We start from the raw sequence: 21,940 nt of genomic DNA on the forward strand, positions 1-21,940 counted from the left end.
CGGGCCCTTCCCCAGTGGGAATTTCGGACCCCATGGTGGCCGGGGAAGAGAGCCCGGCTCCCGGCGGGATGGGCCGAGCTCCTGAGGGGCTGACCCCGGCCGGCAGGAGCCGCCCCGCCCGGGATCGGACTGCGCCCTCCGCCACCGCCCTTGAAGAGGGAGGGGAAGGCAGCGCTGCCAGGCGGGGCTGGCAGCAAGATGGCGCCGGCGGTGCGGGGGCTGAAGAGCTTCGTGTGGCAGAGTGAGTGACTGTGGGGCTCCTTCCCCGGCCCCGCGGCCAGAGCGCCCTGGGGCCGTTCGGTGGGCGTGGGCCGGCCGGGAGCCTCCGCCTCTGAGGCGCCGGCTCCGCGTAGCTCCGTGTGTGGGGTCGGGGGTGCCCGGCGAGGTGAGGTCCGGGGCCGCTCCCGGCGCGGCCGGAGCCGCGCTGCGTGTCGGAGGTGAGGCGGCCGAGCGGGGTTGAGGTCGGGGTCGGGCCCGGGCCCGGTGGCTCTGTGGGCAGCCGGCGACCGGCGGGGGCTGTGGGTGGCGGCTGCTGCCGGCTGTTCCAGGTGTGACTCGGTGAGCTGCTGGGAGGTGGCTGCCCGGCTTGCGGCGGTGCTGCGGGTGTCCGCAGTGACAGCGCTGCAAGGAGACGCTTGTGCCTTTTCCGAGATAAGGGTGAGCTCTGTAGGCTACAGCCCGCCGGACGGGCTCTTAAAGCGCCTAATCCCAAGTCAGCTCTTCAGGCACTTCTCTGTAACCTCCGAACTGCTACTTTTGGAGAGTGCTCCCACCCCAGAAGGGGCTCTGCGCTCTCTCTCTCTTTGTGTTTGGCTTCAATTTTTGGTAGGAAAAGTTGAAGGTGTTCCCTAGTAGGCTTACAAGTGAACTGCAGATTTTTATCTCCGTGTTTTGGAGCCGGTTCTGCTGGTGTTTGTTACAGAAAATGAAGTTGTAACTGCTCCTTTCCCTGCCGGAGCAGAAAGGCTGATAGTATTGCTGGTAGTGAGGGACCTTTGGGGAAAGGCACAGGCAGCCACCTCATCCCGAGCTTAATTATACTGAGCTTGTGACTCCGTGAGCTGCTCAGCCAGCCCGGCGGCTGCCGCTCAAGTGGGAAGGTCCTGCTGCCGCCTTGTTGTCGTTTTCCTCCTCTGCTTCCACCTGAAGGCTGTTCGTTTGTGTCACTAGAAGTGAAAAGCAGACTGTCCCTCTGGAGTTCAGTCCTAATTGCTGGCACCTTACTCTGCTTGTATGAATTTGATAGCTTTGTTTAAAACTTAACCCTTAAAAATCCCCACTTTTGCTGCTCTGCTTATCCTGCTGTCTTGTTCTTCGTGCCGATGACTGTAAGGCCAATGTTTTGACCTGAGCTATTTTATAAAAGACTTGGACCTTAAAAGGGAGTAATTTGATTAAACCATAAGTGTGTCATACAGACGTTTGAAAATTGTGTTGCCAGTGTGAGGAACAAAGATTAGAGTGACAGTAAAGCAGTGTGAATAATAAAACATTTATGTTGCAAGCTTAGTTAAGAGGAACTTCTGAAATGAACGCTTTGTTAGTCATCTAGTTTCTGTTGTCTTTCCAAAACTACAACAACAATGAAAATTGATGAACTAAGTTTTAGACATTGTCTGGCACTTTTTAAATGGGTAATTGAAGGTTGTAAACTGCTGCTTCCTAATGTTTTAGCAAAACATTAGGGGGGTTTTATTAAGGCTGAGTTGTCTAAAATAGTGATGCTGGTGCTTTATGTAGCAGCTTGTATCCATGTGTATCTTGTTCCTGCTTTGTAAATAGGCATAGAAATTACACATGTGGTTTGTGGATTTGAAGCAGAATTGTGTGGAAAAGTTAATTCACACAAGCTTGTCCTCAGTTAAGTTCACAGTGTGAGGACAGAGAAAGCTACCTGTGTTTAGGAGCCAGTAGTTCCCATAGATAAAATTGTGAAATACAGAGAGCTGTTGTACATAGTTAATCTCTAAATCAAGTCTTTTCCTTAAGGAATTGTCTTTTAATTTCCTTTTTCTCAACTTTAAATTGTTTTGTAAACTTGTATAAGGAGTTCTAGCCTAGCCATAGATGGCTATAATAATTTTTGTAAGTGATTCAGCATTTTAGCAATTCTCTTTTTTACAGCAGTTGCCTAGCAGTCCTTTCTTCAGGAAGTGTGTTGTAAACGGGTCATTAATTTTGCCAAGGTGTGGTTTGCTGCCTTTTTTTTTCCACGCAGGAACTTGGCAGTCTGCTGTTCTGTCAGTGTTGTGTATAGTTCTTTCCTAGATTGTGAAGTAAAGGTAGAAGAAAAAAAGCCTTTGTCAACTAATGAAATGTATTTAGAGAAGACAAAATCTGAATAGGTAGTTAGGGTGTATGGTTGGTATAAAATCTATGAGAAGAAAATGAAAGCCTGGGCAAAATGGAGCACTAACCTGGGTTTGGTTTTTGTGTGTCCAGAGTGCTTGCAGGAGAAAAATGATTTTGAAAGCCTGTAAACCAATGTAGGTCAATTATTTGGGTGAAGCAGCTGCAGGTTGAGGGCAAAATCAATAACTGGAATAGTGCAGGGGCACTTCCATTTTATTATGGGAGAAAACTGACTTCTATTTTTTAACAGCAGAAATGAGGTTCAAGACAACTGAATTGTCCATTTATATGTTCTGGTGTCGTTTATAGGCAAATATTGTAGAAAAATATAATGTTTGAGGTTTTGGACAAGGTTGTTGGGCACTCAGTTTATTAAAAGGAATTCTATGTAATGCTGAAGACTAATTAACTGGCAAGTGTTGTCAGAAAATATGAATGTTAATAAAATTTTCATGTGGTGAAAAACTTGTTATTACACCTGTGTACAGTCCTAGAAACAGGCTGGGACAGTTTGTGGTGAAGAATTCTGTGCAGATACTTATCAGTATGGGGTTTTTTAAAAAAAAAATTCTTTTTAGGGCTCTGAACGTATGAGTCTAAATGGGTGAATTATTTTTTTCTTTCTTAGTAACAATTTGATTCCTCTAACTGGTAAACTGTTTCTTCTTACAGAGCTGAAATCAGCAGTATTTGATGACTTCACCAAAGAGGAAGAATGGAAGGTACAATTTCGTTAACATTTTTATAAGAATTCTGTCATCACTTGGACAAGAAATCTGTATTGCTGAGCAGAGAGCAAATACATAAAATGCATGTCTGGTGTTTTCACTCAAGATTGTTTTCTGTCCAAGTAATAGACTTTACTTTTGGGAACTCAGATTGCTGTATAATACAAATTGAAAAATCTAGAGGCTACTACAGGAAGAAAAAATGGCTAGTAGTCTCTTTTTTTTAATTAGGTGTGATGAAAAATTAGAAACTGTTTGTGTTTATCTTCATTTTCCTTTTGAAATACTTGTACTTTATTAATTTCAAAAATTACACTGTACTGCAGTACATGTGGAGCAGGATTCAGCAGTATGATACCTGTAGAATTGCTTAAGCTATCAAACAGTTTAAAAATAAATACAGGTATATTTGAGTAGGCCATGGGGTAAATCAGCAGGAATTCAAAAGACTTGTGTCCAAGGAAACTTTCAAAGTACTTTCTAGTATGAGTAGGGGGAGCAAAGCTCATATTTAAGATTGAGCTTGTCGTTGGAAATCCTGTACATTAAGAGCTGCCTTATGAAATTAATTTCCCCCTGCAGTGTTGGTGTGTGCAATGAAAAAAATAGAGTAATAAAATAATTTTAGCTTCAAACTTTTATGGGAAGTTATTGAGAAAATAACATGAATTTAGTATAGCTGATTGATGTATCTGAATGCTTGTGTGTGGTTTTTTTTTTTTAATATGTTTAGGTAATGCTCTTAGATGATTACACTACTAAATTACTGTCACTGTGCTGCAAAATGACTGATCTGCTGGCAGAGGGTGTCACAGGTAAGCATAACTCTTATTGATACACCAATGGCAATATCCTGGTAAGAAAAAGGGCAAGGCAAATTGATGAAATTGATAGTACCCTTGGAGAAATGGTCTTTATTTGGTTGATGAAGGCAAGTAGTTATGGGATATTAAAATAGTGGACTTTTAGGCTTCAACAGTAATTAGTCCATTTTTTTTTTTTAATGAAAAAAAATGTTTCTCTGCCTGAAAGCTCAGATCCCCCTTTGAATTTTTTTCTCTCAAGATTGCTCTGAGTTTTTTTTGTTTGATTGGGGTTTTTTGGTGTTTGTTGTGCTTTTACCTTTTTTTGGTTGGTTGGTTTTGGTTTGTGGTGGGTTTTGGTTTGGGGTTTTTGGTGGGTTTTTTTGTGAGGTAGGAATGGGTGTTTGTTTGCTGGCACCTATTTTTGAAATGGAAATCAATCCCCAGATGTAAATGAACTAGTTTTAATTAGCTTTAGGTGTAGATTTTTAGAAGTGCTTGTGTAAGAAGGCATTGTTTACACTTGGTTATTTGTTCCACAATATTATTCTTATTCCAGCTATTCAGCATAATGTGATCATTCTGAAAATATAATAGTAGAGTATTGAAGTCGGAGGGAGAGATCCACCTTTATTGATCAGCATCTACTCCACTTTATTCATCAATCAGGCACTTTTTATAACACTGTTAATTCCCTTCATGCATATTGCAAAATCTGAGCTCCCGATAGGCTGTAGAGAAAACTTCAGCTCCTCCTTTTGTTTACAATACCTGAAGTTAGTTTACTGAAACCAAAATCAGTGTTCCCACCATGATATGAAAGGTTCTCAAAACCTTCATATCTATTCCCAGCTGGCCGTCTGTTCCCAGTAGCAGCCAAGGACAGAACGGTTTGAGAATCTTGTTGTTTATATAAAAGGTGGTTGAGAACCTTAATTATTTACAGAATCAAGCCTGGGAAAGGCTGTTTTTTTCCTTTAGCTGAATCCTTTCATGGCCTCTTTCTTTAAGCCATGCTTGAACCAGGCTCTCCACAGTAGAGTTGTATCAATTCTGCTTTTTGTTGTGTGTTTTAACTCATAAGTGCTACTTATCCTTTGTGAGAAACTTTTGGTGAGCATCTATCCTTTTCATCAAGAAGAAACCTTTTCTTTTTAGTGAGCACACTGCTGAAAGGAACCTGTCCTTCCACATGCAGATGTCTGACATTACTTATCTTCCTTGTTCCTCCCCCACAAAATTTCCGAGCCACAAGAATATCTCTGCCTTCTCAAGCTAGTGTATTGTAAAACTATACAGTAATGACTTTATTAAACAGAGAAAAACAAGAGATGAGTGAAGCTGAATTGCTGAAAAATGTCTTAATTTGTGCCTGCAATTGTGTTGAAACAGAGTAATTGCCCAGGACGCAGGCAAACAAAGGACAGAGGAGGCTGGAGTCCAGCATGATGCCCTGCAGTTTCTCTGTCCCTCTCCTTCACTGTGCTGGGCACAGAGCTCTCTTGCCAAGAGTTCCTGCTGGGCCCCATGGCTGGAGCATGTTGGCATTGCCATTCTGTTGTACAAGTGTAGAGTACCTAGGAAGGATTTAATCCTACAACTTCAGGTTGTCACTAGCCTGAGAGTTGGGAAAGACTTGTGGTAACCTTCTGTATATAAAATAACAAAGAAATCAAGATTCTTGGTAGGAGGTACATCCTTACCTCTAATATCGTGGACAACTTGATTGCAGTTAATATAGAGTTGAGAAAAATGAAGTAAAAAATGTGCAGTGTTTTCCTTAAAAATGCATAGTGTTCCTAATTATAAACATGTAATGTTTCTTACTTTATAGTGGTGGAGAATGTGTATAAAACCCGTGAGCCCGTCCCACACATGAAGGCAATATATTTAATAACTCCCACAAAAAAGGTTAGTATTTTAAAGTGTTGCAAGATCTTTCAGACTGAAAAAAACCAAACATTTAAAAACATTTATTTACTGTGTACAGCTCTGCAGTACTTTACCTTTGCATTTACTGTGATACTCCTCTGTGTGGTGCTTGATTTCCCAAGAAGACAAAGTAGTGTCACCATGGAATATGTATATCTTGTGGTCTGTGTAGGCACTGTATCATTGCTTAGCAATTGTAACCCCACTGAAAGACATGTTGTATCACATAATGATGCAAGACATTGAAAAATAGAATTCAAAGTAATGGCTCTAATAAGAGATTACTGTTACTTCCTAAAAATTCTTGAGACAGTAAATCTCAGCACTGTTACAGCTGGAAAATGATGCAAATGCTGTGATGTGTGTGCTTCCTGAAATGAGCCTGGTGCATGACTGACCATCTATAATTGCTTGTTATTCTTCATCTGGAATTAAAAATCTTTAACTTCAGTGTTTTCTTATATGTTGAAATGTAGTATTCCTAAGTGGGACTTGGTAATAGAGCAGGAGGGGAGGAGGGAGAAGCTTTGTCTGGTATGTGTAGAAAGGCAAAACACTGGCATGATGTTTTTTTATTTTATTTCCTTATTTTTCTTGCCCCCCCATAAGTCTGTAGATGGACTGATTGATGACTTCATCAATAAATCATCCAGCAGATACAAAGCAGCATACGTGTATTTCACTGACTGTAAGTAAAGTTTTGGGCTGTACTTTGGTAACTTTATATGGGTAACTAAGTATGCTGCTCCCTTCTCTTGTCTGTAGCTGAGTAAATGAAAAATTTGGGCCCTGTTTCTTGCTAGAAGGTTTGAGACTCAAGTAATGAAGCATATATCTGGGTTGCCAGGCTATAGTCCCCATGCTATGTGGCAATAGTAATTTCTTTCATTTCTTACCAAACAGTCTTGATTGTTCTCCACCTCTGCTTTTAATTTAGGTAATGTAGTTTTATTTTTAAGTATTCCAGTCTTCTCCTGTGTTGGAGTGTGGAGGAAGACAATTCAAGTCTCACTATGTATCTCTACGTAAACAAGAGTACCAAAAACATAACTGCATGAGAATTTTGTGCAAGAGCTGTGTCAGTAATTGGTTGCTTCAGGTAGTTCCTTCAGAGCTGTGAGCCAGCTTTTCCCCTTCCCTGAAAGAAGGGCCCTACTTAGCCCTCGTATGCATGACATGAATTGTGCAGCAGAGACAATTACTGGGAGCAGGGTTCGTGTGGTTGCACCTGGCCCTGCACTCAGTCAGCGTCACTAAAATGGCTCTAAAGAGGGGAAAACAAAAACCCAAATGTGCTGCTGAAGGCAGAGACTGAGGCATACCTCTTTGTGGACTGTGGATCTGCTACTGGATATTCTCAAAGCAGTTTTAAATCACTATCCAAATTCTTGGTTTCTTGTTTAATTTCATGCTGAAGCTGCACTTATTGTTCTGAAAAATACTGCTGTCTTGCTGTATGCTCCTTGGTTGCAAGTGGGCAAGCTTTCAGTTTGAATACTTGCCTAAACTTTTCCTGTTGAGAGGAATAGCTCCTGAGTTAGGGAAGTAACTCTGGCACTTCCAAGTTTGTGTAGTATTCATGTCATCTAAGTATTCCTTAAATTCAGTTTCTAGGCTGGGATCCAATGTAGCCTGGAAGTGTGGTGGAACACATTAGAGATCTAATTAAATTCCATATCTCTGTTTTGCTCTCAGATAGATGATTTCTTTTTGTAGCTTGGGAAATGTTTTTTTCTCTCCAACATGACAAGAAATAGCAGAACCCTTTACTTTGATAAAATCAACATCCTAGCAGACTGCTAATGAGTGTTCAACAATGTTTTGCTTGCAAAAAGCCAGTATAAATTGAGCAGTGGTGCTTCTCAAAAAAGATTTCATTAACAAAATATTGATTATATAATCTATTTCACTTTAGGAAGAGTAGGCATTTTTTTTGTTGTATTTTATGGTTAATTGGGTCTTAATATAGAATTGTCTGCTCTGAATACTGTATAAGTGAGCTGACAGCTGGAATAGTACAAATGATTTGTATTTAGAGTCTCTTTTTTTCCCCTAGTTTGTCCTGACAGCCTCTTCAATAAAATTAAGGCTTCATGTGCAAAATCAATAAAGAAATGCAAGGAGATCAACATTTCATTCTTCCCCTATGAATCTCAGGTAAGTTTAATTCTTAACCTTAACAGTAGTCTGGAGGATTATTTTCAAGTGTGCTGACCTTTTAGAAAACAATGAAATAGAGTGTAGCTTTTGATTGACAAACTCTGTGAGATATTTCCATTTGGGCACATTTCCAGTGCTTGCTTATGCTTTTCAGATGAAAACAAATGCTCTTGTACTCCAAGTTTTACTCTTTGTAAGACTTGGTGTCAGTTGCAATGGGGAGGTTAAAGAAGGAATCTGTTCCCTAAGAGCAAGCAAGTATTCTGGCTGGTTTTTGGTAAGAGTTTGTTACTGCTGATGCTGAGGTTTTACTTTGATAGGTTGGTGCATAGGAGTGAAGTAGGACTTGGTGAAAGTCAGAAAAGGAAAACAAAGGGACTAAGAGAACTGAAGGGGAGTGGAACAAAAACTATTACCACTTGACAGTCTCTTCAGAGAGGGGAGAGTATGGAAATTCTGTATTCTCAATTAAAGATCCATACTACCAGTGGAAACCAATGGGTGTTTTCCATGTGCAGCCACACAGTGGGTGTTGTGTTGAAAAGTAATTTGCTGCTCGTGCCCTTCATCAGACACAGAGGGCACACTGATGCTCACTAAGACAGTGAAGCCTCCAAGCTCTGCCCAGGTCTGGGAGCTGGAGAAATAACCAGAACTAACCACAAATGTTTCCCATGTCAAATGTTATCAACCTGTCAAGGGGACACTCTTATGTGTACCAAGTAGCAGGTGGGTATAGGAGAGATTGCTGCTTGCCCTGTCTCACTGGGTGCAGTGTCCTGGCTTGAGGACACATTCCTTTTCATTATAAAGAGTTCTTTATTATTTTGGTTGAGAATCCATCAGGGGATAATGAGCATGGTGCTCTGTTTGATTGCTTTCCAGTGAGGTTGATGTTGACAAGTTTTGTTTCAAGCTGGTTTTGGGAGCCCTGCCAAAGCTGCTTTTCAGTATCAAATAAAGCCTATGAAAATGTTGTGGTCCTGGTTCTCTGGAGGACTCGCTGTGAAAGCAGAAATTAAGACTACTTTTCTGTAGTTGCAAACAAGCAGCACTAAGGCTGGGCAGCACTCTTCTTGTTTCTACTGGAGTTTTGTGTTCTTGGTGTCTGGGGTTGTGAGAACCTTTTCAGTCCTTAGCAGAGGAACAATGTTAACTGCTCTGCCTGCTTCTGGGATGCTAGGAGTAAATGATCAGGCTGAGCTCTGGGCAAAGTCCAGGTGATTATCTACTCGAGTGAAGCAAACACCTTTATCTAGATGGCTCTGTAGTTACAGAGTCCATCTGAAGCTGGAGGAAATCCATTTACTGACAATGGGATTGTACCCATGTTTGCATTCCACTTACAAAACTGTTGAAAAAGCCTTTCATCTCTGTAGTACTAAGCTGCTTTAGTCAAGATTTAATGCATTTAAAGAATTTCAGCTATTCAAGGTAAATTCTTCATATTAAAAGCAGATACAATATGTAGATTTTTATTTTAAAGCAATTTAACCTTGATGCTTTCTATGATCATTCTGATATTGCATTGTATGGCTCTGTATGAGGCACTGACAGGTGTTTAGTTCTTTCCTTCCATCTGTCCTTCCTTTCATAATTTGAAAAATAGAGTAATTTACATGGGAGAGTAATAGGGAAAAAGTCTGAGAACAAGAAGATGAGCTCAGCAGGGATAGAGGAATGAAGTGTGGGTTTGTTTGGGCTTTTTTCTTAAGTGTCCTATGTATGACTTTTTCTTGCAGTTTTAAATTATTAGCAAACTTTTTACCAGGTGTTTTGGCAATCTGCAAGTGATGCTCTTTTATTTTGCTTGTGCTTTATGCAGGTGTTTACTCTCAACATCCCAGATGCCTTCTACCGCTGCTACAGTCCCACTCTGGACAAGACCAAGGAGAAAGATGCTGTACTGCAAATCATGGCTGAACAAATTGTTACCTTGTGTGCCACACTAGATGAGAATCCAGGAGTGCGATATAAAAGGTGGGGCAAAATTGTTTTATAGTAATTGTGTTCACTTCCAGTGCCCACCACATTATTTGGTCATAGCTGGAGGCTGCAGCATAGTTTTTTGGGGTTTTTTTTCCCCCCTTGTGGTTGTGGATTAATTGTTTTTAATCCACAAGTCTGAAATATGGGATGATAGGAATTTGTGAAGTGTAGGTAGAGCAGTGTTTTTCTGTGCAATGCATGTAGCAGCTCTTGCTATACCCTGTCTTGTTCTGAATGCTTTGTTTCTGTCTGGTCAGGGGGGTGACACTGATATGCTGCATTCTTGTATGCCACATGCATAATCCTGTAACAGAACTGCTGCTGTTCAGCCAATTGCAGCTCTGGTTGGCACCAAGGAATTCAGAAATTGCTGTGGTACATGAGATCAGGATTTCTTGTAGTACAGATATTGAGAAGAATGCCTCTTTTGAACTTCGAAAGGGATTTACTGTCTTTGAAGTCACAGTGGGCTTCTGAAATTCTATTCAAGGACTGCATTCTGTGGTGTAATGTGAAGTAGTGCCTTATTCTCTGCAAAGGTAACAAACAGTTGCTTGACTGTTTTTTTTTTCCCATCTTCTTTCTCTTTTTCTTTTTTTTTTTTCTTTCTTGTATCCCACCTCTGAGTGAAACTTTGTGCTGGACCATGTTCCAGCTAATGCCAGGCTTTTGGCTGAAGCTGTTTCTGCTGTGTAAAATACCTGAGGCATTCAAAGATGAAATCATAATGTAAAACTGAAGACAGATTGGAAATACTGAGAATGGAGTTTGGAAACTCATGAAAGCAGAGCATCAGTCCTAGGAGTTTTCTATTTTAAAGGTAGCATTTTAGTGTTCTGATGAAGAAATGTAAGTTTTTTGCATGCTTCCTTTTTTCCCAGTGGACCATCTGATAGAGCCAGCAAACTTGCACAGCTTGTTGAAAAAGGTCTTGAAAACTACTACAAAACAGATGAGAGAAGCCAAATAAAGGTAGACAGTGAACTAAAAAGTTTGATTTATTTTAAAACTTTTTTTGTATGTCTGGTGAAAAGAAATCTTTGAAATATTCTTCAACAATTAAGTTCTACAAATATAGATATTATTTAATAATAAAGGCAGCTTGTTGCCATTTAGTTGTTTTTGTGTATGAAAGCCATGTAGAGGCAATACTGTTGGGGTAAAGCTGTATTGGTGTGATCAAACTGATTTTATTTGAAAAATTAGCTCTTTGATAATGCAGGGGGATGCTACAAACCTGAAGACCAGTGGATAAATGTTGTTTTAATATCACCTTCCATAACACCATGTGTAGAAGGAGCTTACTTCAGAATTGAAATGTTTCCCCTGAAGGGAATTACTGTCTACAAAGAATCAGCTGTTCACATAAATAATGGTTTTGATTTGTCACTACAAATCAGGCCTGATTAGGGCAGCTGCTTAAACACAAAACCATGGGGTAAACCATTCTGATTTTGACTTTGCTACAGAAATAAATGTTCCTGTTGCTACTGCCACTTCACTAAATCCCCAAATGAAACTTTCAGTTGAATGTTTGAAGGTGTTTTCCTGTATTGCAACACTGTCTGATCTGCAACACAAACAATGAAGTTATGTATTAAATCTCTGGGCAGCATTTTTGGGGTTTTGTTTGTTTTTCTTTTACCTTTTTTGTTCACTAGACTAATAAAATTCATATTTTTGAGTGTATTGCAGTGAGCTAAGAGCATTGCCTTAAACTTAGTATTTAAAACCATGGTATATAATTCAAATATTCAAACACTTGGACTGTAGTGCAGTGCTTTTCAGTTATTTTTCTGAAAATACCTGCAGTTCTGTGACTTAATGCAAATAGATTTAACATGCATTAACTTTCTCCTGTATGTCTTAACTTTGTGTTTGTTTGATGGCTTTCTAGGCTAAAACCCACTCCCAACTAATAATAATTGATCGTGGTTTTGACCCAGTATCAACTGTACTCCATGAGCTCACCTTCCAGGCAATGGCATATGATCTGCTACCCATTGAAAATGATACTTACAAGCAAGTACTTAAAAAATAAAACTAAATAGTTTATTCTTGATTATAAAATCCCTGAAATTGTTTAGCTCAATTGCACCATAGCAATATTAGCTTCTTATATTGCATAATGGTTGCTTCACTTATTGTTAGTCTTTCCTCCTGTATTTGTAACTTCATCATTTTCTTAACTTCCTCCCTTAGCTGATGTTAGATAGGATCTAGTTGGCATTTTTGTTAAGTTTTGAGTCCACCAAATTGCCTTTTTTAAAAGCTAAGAACCTTGTACTACTCTTGAAGTAAAGCCTTGGGAGTGCACATTGATATTCTCTAGATTTTCTTTCATATTTTCAATTTTTTTTGGCATAACAAGACCAGCAGTACAACTAACTGAATGATGAGAAAAAGCTAGGGTCTTTCTCAGGTATGCTCACTTTTATAGCTCCAATAATTGAATTTCTGTAGTTGTTGAAATGTTTTGTTGTAAATATACATTTAAATCAGTCATGTTCAGTTTATAAGCACTGTTGGAGTGGTGTAATGTTAATTTGCATAGGTTATGTGCTTTGCTGTCTGATTGTTCTGACAGCAATGGTTTTGGTAGGACTTTGCTTTCTGATGATCTACTTCAGCAAAAGAGCCCTGATGGCCTCATTGTGTAGCCAAGCAAAGAGGAATGTGTATCTTCAGTCAGAAGCACTGAGTGAAGATTTTAATAGAAAGTGTAGACTCTGAGTCTGGGTTTGATTGCTGGGTATGAAAATGTAGCAGAATATTTTCTAGGTAGTCACCATCTGACTTACATCATTAATCTTGGATTTTTTTTCATTCTTTTGCTTTCTGGCAATCTGCACTGTGTGAGTTTCTATAAATGTGAAAATATTATGTGGCATGATTGTGGTCTTGCTTTAGGTTTATTGCTGCTTACAGTCATGTAATAGCTGCTCTGTAATGCTGTGCAGCAGTTGCTTTTCTATGTGAAGTACTTTATCCTGCTTAGCATTTTGTTGGTGAATGTAACTTCATTTTCCTTTAGTTATAAAGTCTTATAATACAGAAAGAAAGCTGCACTTGGCAATTGCAGTGTGTATTATTTTGTGCCATTTGCATTTGAAACCAAAACTGAAGAGAAATTGAGGTGCATGTAAATGCGTGTTTAAAACTCTAGTCACTGTTTAGAAGACTGTCCAGAAGCTCTTGCCCCAAAGAATCATTCTAAAATTTATCTGCTGCTTCTGTGTTAAAATATGTAAGCTGTAAAATCCTGTAAATTATATTTTCTCAGGCACTGGATTGGCTTAGAAATTAAAATTTTTGTCAATTACTGCTGTTACCATTTATGTTGATTAAACTGTTACAAATAATAGTGCAATAAGTGATGAGAACTGGGGGAAACCCAAACCCCAAATAATTGTCTGAATTTTCTCCTGGAAGATTCAAAACAGAAGGCTCTGGTGGGAAGGAAAAGGAGGCGATTTTGGAGGAGGATGATGACCTGTGGGTGAAGATGCGGCACAAGCATATTGCAGATGTGATCGAGTATGTGCATAAATAGCAAAGGCAGCTCTTGGCTTCTGTGACAGGGAGGGTGTTGGAGCTGTTCAGTGGGAATAAGGCAGTAATGAACATGGCTTGCAAGACACACTGGATTCAGTTAAGTAATGCCAGGAAGAAATTGTGTTTTAAAAATACAGTATGTACCCAGGTATGCAGTTACACTAATGCTACCTGCAGTTCTTGAGGTAAATGGAAATCAAGTCATTTCCTGGCAAGTGTTTTCAAATATTTTAAATCTGAAGGGATTATTTTGCATGCAGTGCTGCCAAGCTGCTGCATCAAATGACATTATGAAGATATTGCAAACAGAATGTTTAATATTTCCTTTGTAAAAAAGCACTCATTTCTCTGAAGCCAGACCTGTAGTTCAGCTTTTACTTTCATTCAAAAGTTCTTGTTGCACAGTTATTTTAAGGTTTTAAGAAAAAATTTAAGCACTCATGTCCTGTTGCCTTTCATTATTTTCCTCTTGTCTTCAGGGAAATACCAAAACTTTTGAAAGATGCTTCATCAAAAACAAAAGCAACAGAAGGAAAAGTAAGTTGTTTGAGATATTGTTTTTCCTGATAATTTAGTTATTTTCAGCTGATCATGTCCATGTAACTGATGGATCTACTAGAGAAATTAAGACTTTTCTCAACTGGAATTTTCAGGGGTTGTGGGGGCAGCAGGCTGCACTGGGAAGGGAAATAAGCACATCATTTACTGGGGTAACAGATTTTCAACTTGTGGCATTTCTTTCCAGTTATCCATATCTGCTCTGTCCCAGTTAATGAAAAGGATGCCACTCTATCGTAAAGAGATTAGTAAGGTAAGGGGTCTTTTGTAATCACAACTTCACAGGAAATAATTCTGTGCACTTGACTTTTTGTTGAAATGTAGTTTTAGTCTGCCATTTTCCTGTAGTGTGCTATATAGCTCTTCTCCAAATTAATGTTTTCATCTACTGTAAAATTTAGCAAAGAAAATTTGTTTCCATGTGTTTCATTTTACGATGTAAAAGAATGAAATAATTCGTGTGCTTTGAGGATTGAAGATATCATAACAGTTTAGTGTTTTACAAAGTATTATGGGAGTATGATGGTACTGAAGGATTGACTCTTGTAACCAGTAAAAATGATGGATATGCTTGGAAAAAAATCAAGCTATGACAGCTTGTGATTTTTTTCTTTTTTTTTTTCTTTCTGTCTTATAGCAAGTTGTTCATCTTAGCATAGCAGAAGATTGCATGAGCAAGTTCAAATCTAACATAGAAAGACTCTGTAAAACTGAACAGGTATGTTTAAAAAAAGCCACAAACCAATGAGCAACTTTGCAAGTATTGCAAGTACCACTTTTTTGTTTGCAGCAATAGAAGCTTGCTTTAACTGACTAAGCTACTATGTCTCTTGCCTTTATTTTGTGATCAGTTTTTGAGGTGGTAGTATTAAAACTAAGTGTAATAGACAAGACTCTTAATCTCCCAATAAGGAGGTGTTCCTAAGAGTTTTGGAGGTTTTTTTGGTCTTGAAATCTGGCTAATTTGTATAAGGATCACCTTTGAAATTCCTATGTGGTTGCTTTAATATGTTGTGCAGAGGGAAGCCCTTTTTAAAAGTCTGGGAAAAGCACCTTTTAGGGTGATGCATTACACTGTGACTCTAATTTACATTTTTAAGAATTCTAGATATCATAGTTTGAAATGTTTAAGTGTTATGTAGTGTTATTATAATGCTGTAACTATTGAAATCAATGTCAGACTTGTCATACTGAGTTTAATTGATGCAGCTTGATTGTTTCCTGAAACCTTTGGTTTCATAAAAATGCCTTTCAAAACACACAGAACAACATTGATTTGAATTACTTCAATGATTTTAACCACGGTGTCTGTTTTTATTTTTTATTAATTTAGGACTTGGCTCTTGGAACTGATGCAGAAGGTGAAAAAGTAAAAGACTCTATGAGGGTCCTCCTTCCAGTTCTGCTCAACAAAAGTCATGACAGCTCTGACAAAATCAGAGCTATTCTCCTGTATATCTTTAGCACAAATGGTATGACAAGTTGCCCCATTTTTTTTCCTCAGTGCTACGAACTTGAACTCAAGTTTTAAGATAGTACAGTGGTTGTAGTTAACCTAAGTCTCTGCACTGAAGAGCTGGGTTTGAAAGAAATCCTGTCTATCCTCTGTATTTTCTCTCAGATTAGCAGCAAAGATACTACTAGCAAGGAGTTAAGAGATGTAATTCAAATGTAGATTCATAGAGTGTTTTAATACCATTCTTATCCTTGCATTATTGTTTGTTCTCTTATTTTCACATGGTATTGAAGCTCTTAAAGGGGAGTTCCACATCTGTGGCAACCTGAAAATTAGGTCAGTGGGGAAAAATTTCTTGTAGAGAAGGAGCAAATTGGCAGAACGTTGGTCTGAGGAATCTGTAACAGTACTGAGTTTAGGTCTCAAGAATGGACCTAAACAAAGTTTTATCTGAAATACAGTATTATGTATAACTTAGACTGGTCACACAGAACAAACAAAAAATTCTGCACTAAATAATAGCCTGTGAGACAAAACTGGTCTTACAGTCACTTGGTAATTGTTGTCTCTTTTCCATATTGCAGGAACTACCCAGGAGAACTTGGATAAGCTGATCCAGAATGTACACATAGAAAGTGATAGTGATATGATAAGAAATTGGAAATACCTTGATGTTCCTGTTATCTCTTCAGTAAGAATGTATTTATTTATTTTGTGATTTCTTACTGTCCAAGGACCTACAGCTCTTTCAGCAACTCTTAGCAATATTATCCAGGTCTGGGTTTGGAAGCAGATAATTGCTAGGAATTCTTTTACCACTTAAACACATTACAAAAAAATCTTTTGAAAGTTATTCATGTTAGTTGTTTAAAGTAAGATACCCATAATGTTCCCTCTGCAATTATCAGGTGGTGGCTTCAGCTACTTGATTTTGGAAACTGCCAACTCACTCAGTTCTTTCTCTCTGAAGTTAGTATTTCTAATGTATTCTGAATTCTAGAGATATTAATTATTGTTCTTTATATTTTTTATTATTGCTTTAAAATCTCATACTTATCCCCCCTTCTTCTGCTGCTGACTGCTAATAAGTTTCAAAAATCCAACCAGTAAATAATACAACTGTATTTTGAAAATCTTTTCAGTTTGTTGCTCAGCAGCATAAATACATAAGAAGGGACCGTTCTAAGGAAGAAACCTTTCAGCTTTCTAGGTGGACTCCTGTTATCAAAGATGTTATGGAGGTAAATTTCATCAACTAATTAATTCATGGCTGCAGTGCAGAAATTTACTTAAGTGAGTCATTGTATCATATCTTTTGAATTCAGCAGTGTTTTGAGTTAATTTTGTTAAATACATCTGGTGGGCAAAGTGATCACTTCTAGTCTGTCTGCAGTATAGAACATTAGACTGCTTGTTAGTAATACTCCTTATTAGAGGTCATTTTAAAGGTGAAGCAAATGAAAGTGAAAGCAAGAAGTCTTAGAACAGCTTGTCCTGGGTTTGGCAGTGTTTGGTATAATTTAGAGATCTGTATCTTCTTGGTTTAACTCCAATGGGTCTTTAAATGCAATTCCAATCTAAACTGTAATGTGGTAGAGCCTGGAAGGTGTTACATGCCAGAAGTGTAATTTCGTTGTTCTTAAGCCTCTTCCTAAGCATCAGTCAGTGACTGATGTCACACAGGATACTGGGGTGTTCATCTGACCCAGTGCTGTCATTCATAAATTCTTGATAGCTTTCTCATGTTCATATAAAAATTAAGTGCATTAAGGTTTTTACAGATGAAAAGCTGCTAGTGAAATCTGAACAGTTAAATCAGTATATGTTTATAAAAAAAGCATGTATACTCACAATTCCCTGTCATACACAAAACACTTTTAATATATTTTAGCATTATGTGGTCTAGCATTTTGTTACATAGGAGTGTTATTCATGAGATGCTACTTGCAATTATTTGTTGGGCTGCATGTGTTGGCATGAAATGCCAGTTAGATACCCTTTCTGAAAACTGAAACTTGGTGGAGTTAAGGTCTGCATGCCTGTTTCAAGTGTGTCTTTATTTTCACTGCAGGATGCTATAGAAAACAAATTAGATTCAAAAGACTGGCCTTATTGTTCCCGCTGCCCTCCCACCTGGAATGGTTCAGGAGCAGTAAGGTAAAAGGTTTCATTTCCTGAAGCACAGTTTACCCAGATCTCAGTATTCCTGTCATTTACTTTTAAAGCCTTACAGAAGTGTTCTTACTGAACAGTGGAATAACACATGTAAGGTAATGTTCATGTGCCAAGCCTGTACTTTTATTTAATCTAAAACATACTCAACTTGGTTGTTATTTTAATAATTCTTAGTAATGTATAGCTTTTTTTATTTGTAGCATCTCCCTTCAAGGTTAGAAATAACGTTTCATATTCTCATAATGAGAAGTTTAAACCATTGAGTGTGAAGTAGTTTCAGCAATAAATGTTCAGTACTGTGACTTAGGTAAAAAGAATGTTTTACTTCTGGAACTTGTCTCTGCTATATTAGTGGTGGTGACATTATTGGGGTTAATTACCTCAGGAAATTAATTTAATCTTCTATAGGCTCTCTCATCAGGAATATGTGCCTGTTAGGCATTTGACCCCTGTTGCCAGGGAGTGGTTTAGGCAAGTCCAGGACAGTTGGAGATCTTGAAATGAATTCTCTGCTAATGAATGTGAAATGAGTACTTGCATATTTAATGGTTATCACAGAGAGGTGATTTTTAGAATTTCTTTTTTTTAGCTCACTTATACTGTTCCTTCTTTCTCTTTAATTCCACTAGCTCTTGAACCTCATGACCAATACATGCCAATTTGAGGGCTTTATCACTTTTTATAGTGTTATTTAAAAGGAGAGACAAATGAATCAAGACTTCCAAGAGTGTTTCTCTCACAGGAATGCCAGCTATGAATGCTCCTCTCTCAGGAATGCTCACTGCACTAATAGGATGCTGGAATTCAGGGAGGGAAACATTAAATACATCCTAAATGTGAAAGACACACTTGAATTGGAATTGGTACCTTTCTAAATAAAAAAACCTGAAAAGTAGAGATACACAGCCTTAGGAAAATAGGTTTTTTACATCCACTTCTAATTAAACTATTTGTGGTGTATCCTTCTATTCCTGGATATGCACTAGGATGATCAGTGCCCGGGATCAGAGCAAGTCCCTGCACACTGGAACTTGATCTGTCTTACAGGCTGGTGAAATGTGGGAATCTTGAAGGCACTCTAGCAGGGAAATCAGGACTGCAGATCACTTAACCTGTGTATTAGATTCTAAGCACTTCAGGCAGCTTTTATTTTTCCTAGGTATCTGAATCTGATTTGATAACAAATGTTTTCTTTAGAGATTCTGTTTGTGTTCAGAGGTAGGAAAGCCTAAGACTCCAGCTTTTTCAAATGAACCTCTCATGAAAAATGCCACTGGAATTGGGAGCATGCAGTTAAGCTGCTTGGCAGGAGTCCTTGGCATGTTAGCTGTGTGTGCAGCAAGGTTTTTGTTTGGTATTTATTTTCCCCCAGTGATACCTAAACAGTTAGAGTAATGTGATAATTTACAAAATTTAATAAAAACAAATTATCAATTTATCTAAATACTTTTGCTGAAATTATAATCAAGCCCTGAACTGCATGACAAAAATTGCTACTGCTTGTTGACTGTGTAATTTTAACCAGAAATGAATCAGGCAAGCTGTGTAAGTGTAATGCCATGAACTCTTGCAGCGCCCGCCAGAAGCCCCGCGCGAGTCAGCGGGAGGAGCGCAGGAGCAGCGCCAGGCTGATCGTGTTCGTCATTGGCGGCGTCACCTACTCGGAGACGCGCTGCGCCTACCAGGTGTCCGAGGCCTACACGGCCTGCGAGGTGGTCATTGGTGAGCTTGCCACGGGAAAGGGTGGGCTGGGATGCACTCCATGGGGCTCTGGGAAATGTAACAATCACTTTGCTTAGATCCCCTCTCTTGGTTCACCACACTAATACCATAGCCAGTGTTGTTCTTCAAACTATGCACTTAAAAGCATCTTTGCAGTTTATCTCAAGTGATTGATGTTTGGAGGGATTTTTTTTGCCACAAGACATCAAGGACAAAACAGTTATGCCCTACAGAAGAATTATGTCAGAGACATGTCAGTGTACAGCCTACAGGATTTCATGAGACCTCTATTTTGCATTACAGTTTCCTCACAAACTCCTGCATCTGCCTGTGCTTTACCTTCAGTGGCACTTGCTACTCTAATTGCTTTTGGAAGTAGGAAAGCTGACAGACTAGTGCAAAATTGCTCACTTTGGAAGGAAGATGAGTATTAAAAAACCCCAACAATCCTAATCAACATTCCACCCAAAAAACTAAACAAATAAACCCCAAACCCCTTTTTCAGTGTAGTTCAGTTGACTTTGCAATATTTTCTGGTTTCTTTTGTGGCTACTTGGAAGCTTTGCATAAACCACACAATGATTAACTGCTTGGGTCCTGAAAACTCCCCTGCTTAAGATTTGGCAATTGGCAGCTGGTGTAGTAATCTCTCAGCATTTTGGAGGTATTAAATGCTTGCTCAGTCAGCTGCTGTGCTTCAAATGAATTTTAAATAGCATTACAGGAAATTATTAGGTGCTAAAACTTGTACATGTATATATAATATGTAGGGACAGAGCTCCTAGATACAGAATCTTACCACAGACCTGTGTCCATCTGCAGGGCTGGCTGATGGCTGGGTGCAGGGTCATCTAAAGCATTCTAAATTACTTGAGGAGTCTACATCTGGCATTTAAATTTGGTATTGAGATTCTGATTGAATCTGTTTACCATCTACCATGCTTTTAAATAAATACTCTTCCCTAAGACAATGCCAACCTTGATTCTGAAATGTAGAGTCTGTTACCTCAAAATATTCAAGGGTATTGTACGTGTGTTTGTGTGTGGTTGGTTTTGTTTTAGTTTATTTTTTATTTGCTGGTTTCTCTGGTGGTGGTTGAGGTAGGTTTAGTGCTGGTTCTAGTTCTGAGTAGTAATGGAAAGACCAGGACAACAGGAATGTAGTTTAACCAGATTATTTCCTCATCTGAAACTTGTTTACAATACCATGTTTAGAGTAGGTGACTCTTTACTGGGGTATCTAGCACTCACCACAGTACCCTCTTCCCTTTTGTTTAGTTATTCTTGTGGTTTTGTTTGTAATCCTGATTTCTGAGGGAAGGTGATAGTTGCCAAATTTCCATATGGATTACTGAAAAATTAACTTTTGTCTGTTCCTGATTCAGAACTCCAGGAATATTAGCCCATTCAGAGTGACACTACTTGTTGCCTTCAGAACTGCAGGGTGACTCTTTGTGCCAGAAGTTATAATCACTCTCTGAGAATAAGAGAGGAAGTTGTGCATTGAAGAATAATAAGGATTTTCTTTGCTGCTCAACACTGAATTTTGTTTTTCCAAGGAAATGTTAGTTAGTAAAAGCCAGTTTTCTCCAACTGGTATTTCTGTCGAACACTGCTGTTTGTGATAATCTTGAATCCAGATACTTCACTGATTCTAGGGCAATGCCTCTCATTAACTCACCCTTTCACAGAAAGTCAGTTTTCTTGCAGGCTGGGACAAGTGCCCAGTTTCAGTCCTGTCTTTCAAACAGGGCAGAGCAGGACCGAAACTTGTGTTCAAAGTATGAGTCCTGATCTGGAAGTCTGAGTGTGGGAAGAGGGACATTGCCCACGTAATGGTGACACTTACATGATGGTGCTTTCCATGAAACCACTTTGAAATGTTGCACTTGTCAGTTTTCCAGGTGCAGTAAAAAACACTGGCATGTAACTGGTGGTTTAAAGAGGGAATGTCTGAAAGTCAGAATTTGACTGATGCAGAACTTATGTTCTTTTGTCAGGTTCTACTCATATTTTGACACCTAGAAAGCTACTAGAGGATGTGAAGAGCCTTAGTAAACCCAAGGATATGGTCTGGATGAAGGATGAATAGATACGGTGATGTTTGTGATGCATTAAAAACACAAACAGTATGTACATATTCTAATGGAACTGATGTTTCCAAATACTGCACTTCAATACTACATGTTTCCTAATGGAGGTCATGTTATAATTTAAATTTGCTGCTTTTGGGGGAGTAGAAGGCAGAGAGATGAGAAGATAAAGCACGTGTGTTTCTTAGGTTCTGTTTAGTATTACACTGCAAGTACTTTTTCACAAGGGCATGTTTGTTCCTAACTAGTTATGCTAAAAAGTATTGTAATTATATACAAACTGGAATTGTCTTTGAGAACTGTGAAAACTTTCTATAATGGCATTTATTTCTAAAGATGACTGAATTAAAAAGGGCCTAGCTCTTGGGTAGGGACTTCAAGAGAAAACTTGTAAATATGGGTTTATGGTAAACATGT

At 38.8% G+C, this 21,940-nt stretch overlaps 1 protein-coding gene across 4 annotated transcripts; it reads left to right on the forward strand.

Moving 5' to 3' along the window:
* Positions 1 to 43: 43 nt before the first annotated feature.
* STXBP3 (syntaxin binding protein 3) lies at positions 44 to 21,561 on the forward strand. Of its 4 annotated transcripts, none has more exons than XM_005487094.4 (19): positions 44 to 241; positions 3,025 to 3,074; positions 3,814 to 3,895; positions 5,718 to 5,794; positions 6,425 to 6,503; positions 7,872 to 7,972; positions 9,801 to 9,955; positions 10,846 to 10,936; positions 11,862 to 11,986; positions 13,397 to 13,501; positions 13,999 to 14,056; positions 14,265 to 14,330; positions 14,715 to 14,795; positions 15,411 to 15,549; positions 16,118 to 16,224; positions 16,676 to 16,774; positions 17,605 to 17,690; positions 19,282 to 19,430; positions 21,431 to 21,561. In XM_005487094.4, the coding sequence occupies exons 1-19, from the start codon at positions 199 to 201 to the stop codon at positions 21,520 to 21,522; spliced, it is 1,785 nt and encodes a 594-aa protein (XP_005487151.2). In that variant the 5' UTR covers positions 44 to 198; the 3' UTR covers positions 21,523 to 21,561. The 4 variants fall into 4 exon arrangements, with proteins under 4 accessions (XP_005487151.2, XP_074402316.1, XP_074402315.1 ...); XM_074546214.1 differs by lacking the exon at positions 44 to 241 and adding an exon at positions 282 to 437; XM_074546215.1 differs by lacking the exon at positions 3,814 to 3,895.
* Positions 21,562 to 21,940: the final 379 nt, after the last annotated feature.

The sequence above is a fragment of the Zonotrichia albicollis genome, chromosome 8 (genome assembly GCF_047830755.1).
Source record: "Zonotrichia albicollis isolate bZonAlb1 chromosome 8, bZonAlb1.hap1, whole genome shotgun sequence".
Lineage (NCBI taxonomy): Eukaryota > Metazoa > Chordata > Aves > Passeriformes > Passerellidae > Zonotrichia > Zonotrichia albicollis.

Coding starts and splice junctions, on each gene's coding strand:
- STXBP3 (XM_005487094.4), top strand. CDS start 199: ATGGCGCCGGCGGTGCGGGGGCTGAAGAGCTTCGTGTGGCAGA. Junction 3,896..5,717: donor GCTGGCAGAGGGTGTCACAG/GTAAGCATAACT, acceptor CTTACTTTATAG/TGGTGGAGAATGTGTATAAA. Junction 14,057..14,264: donor CAAAAGCAACAGAAGGAAAA/GTAAGTTGTTTG, acceptor ATTTCTTTCCAG/TTATCCATATCTGCTCTGTC.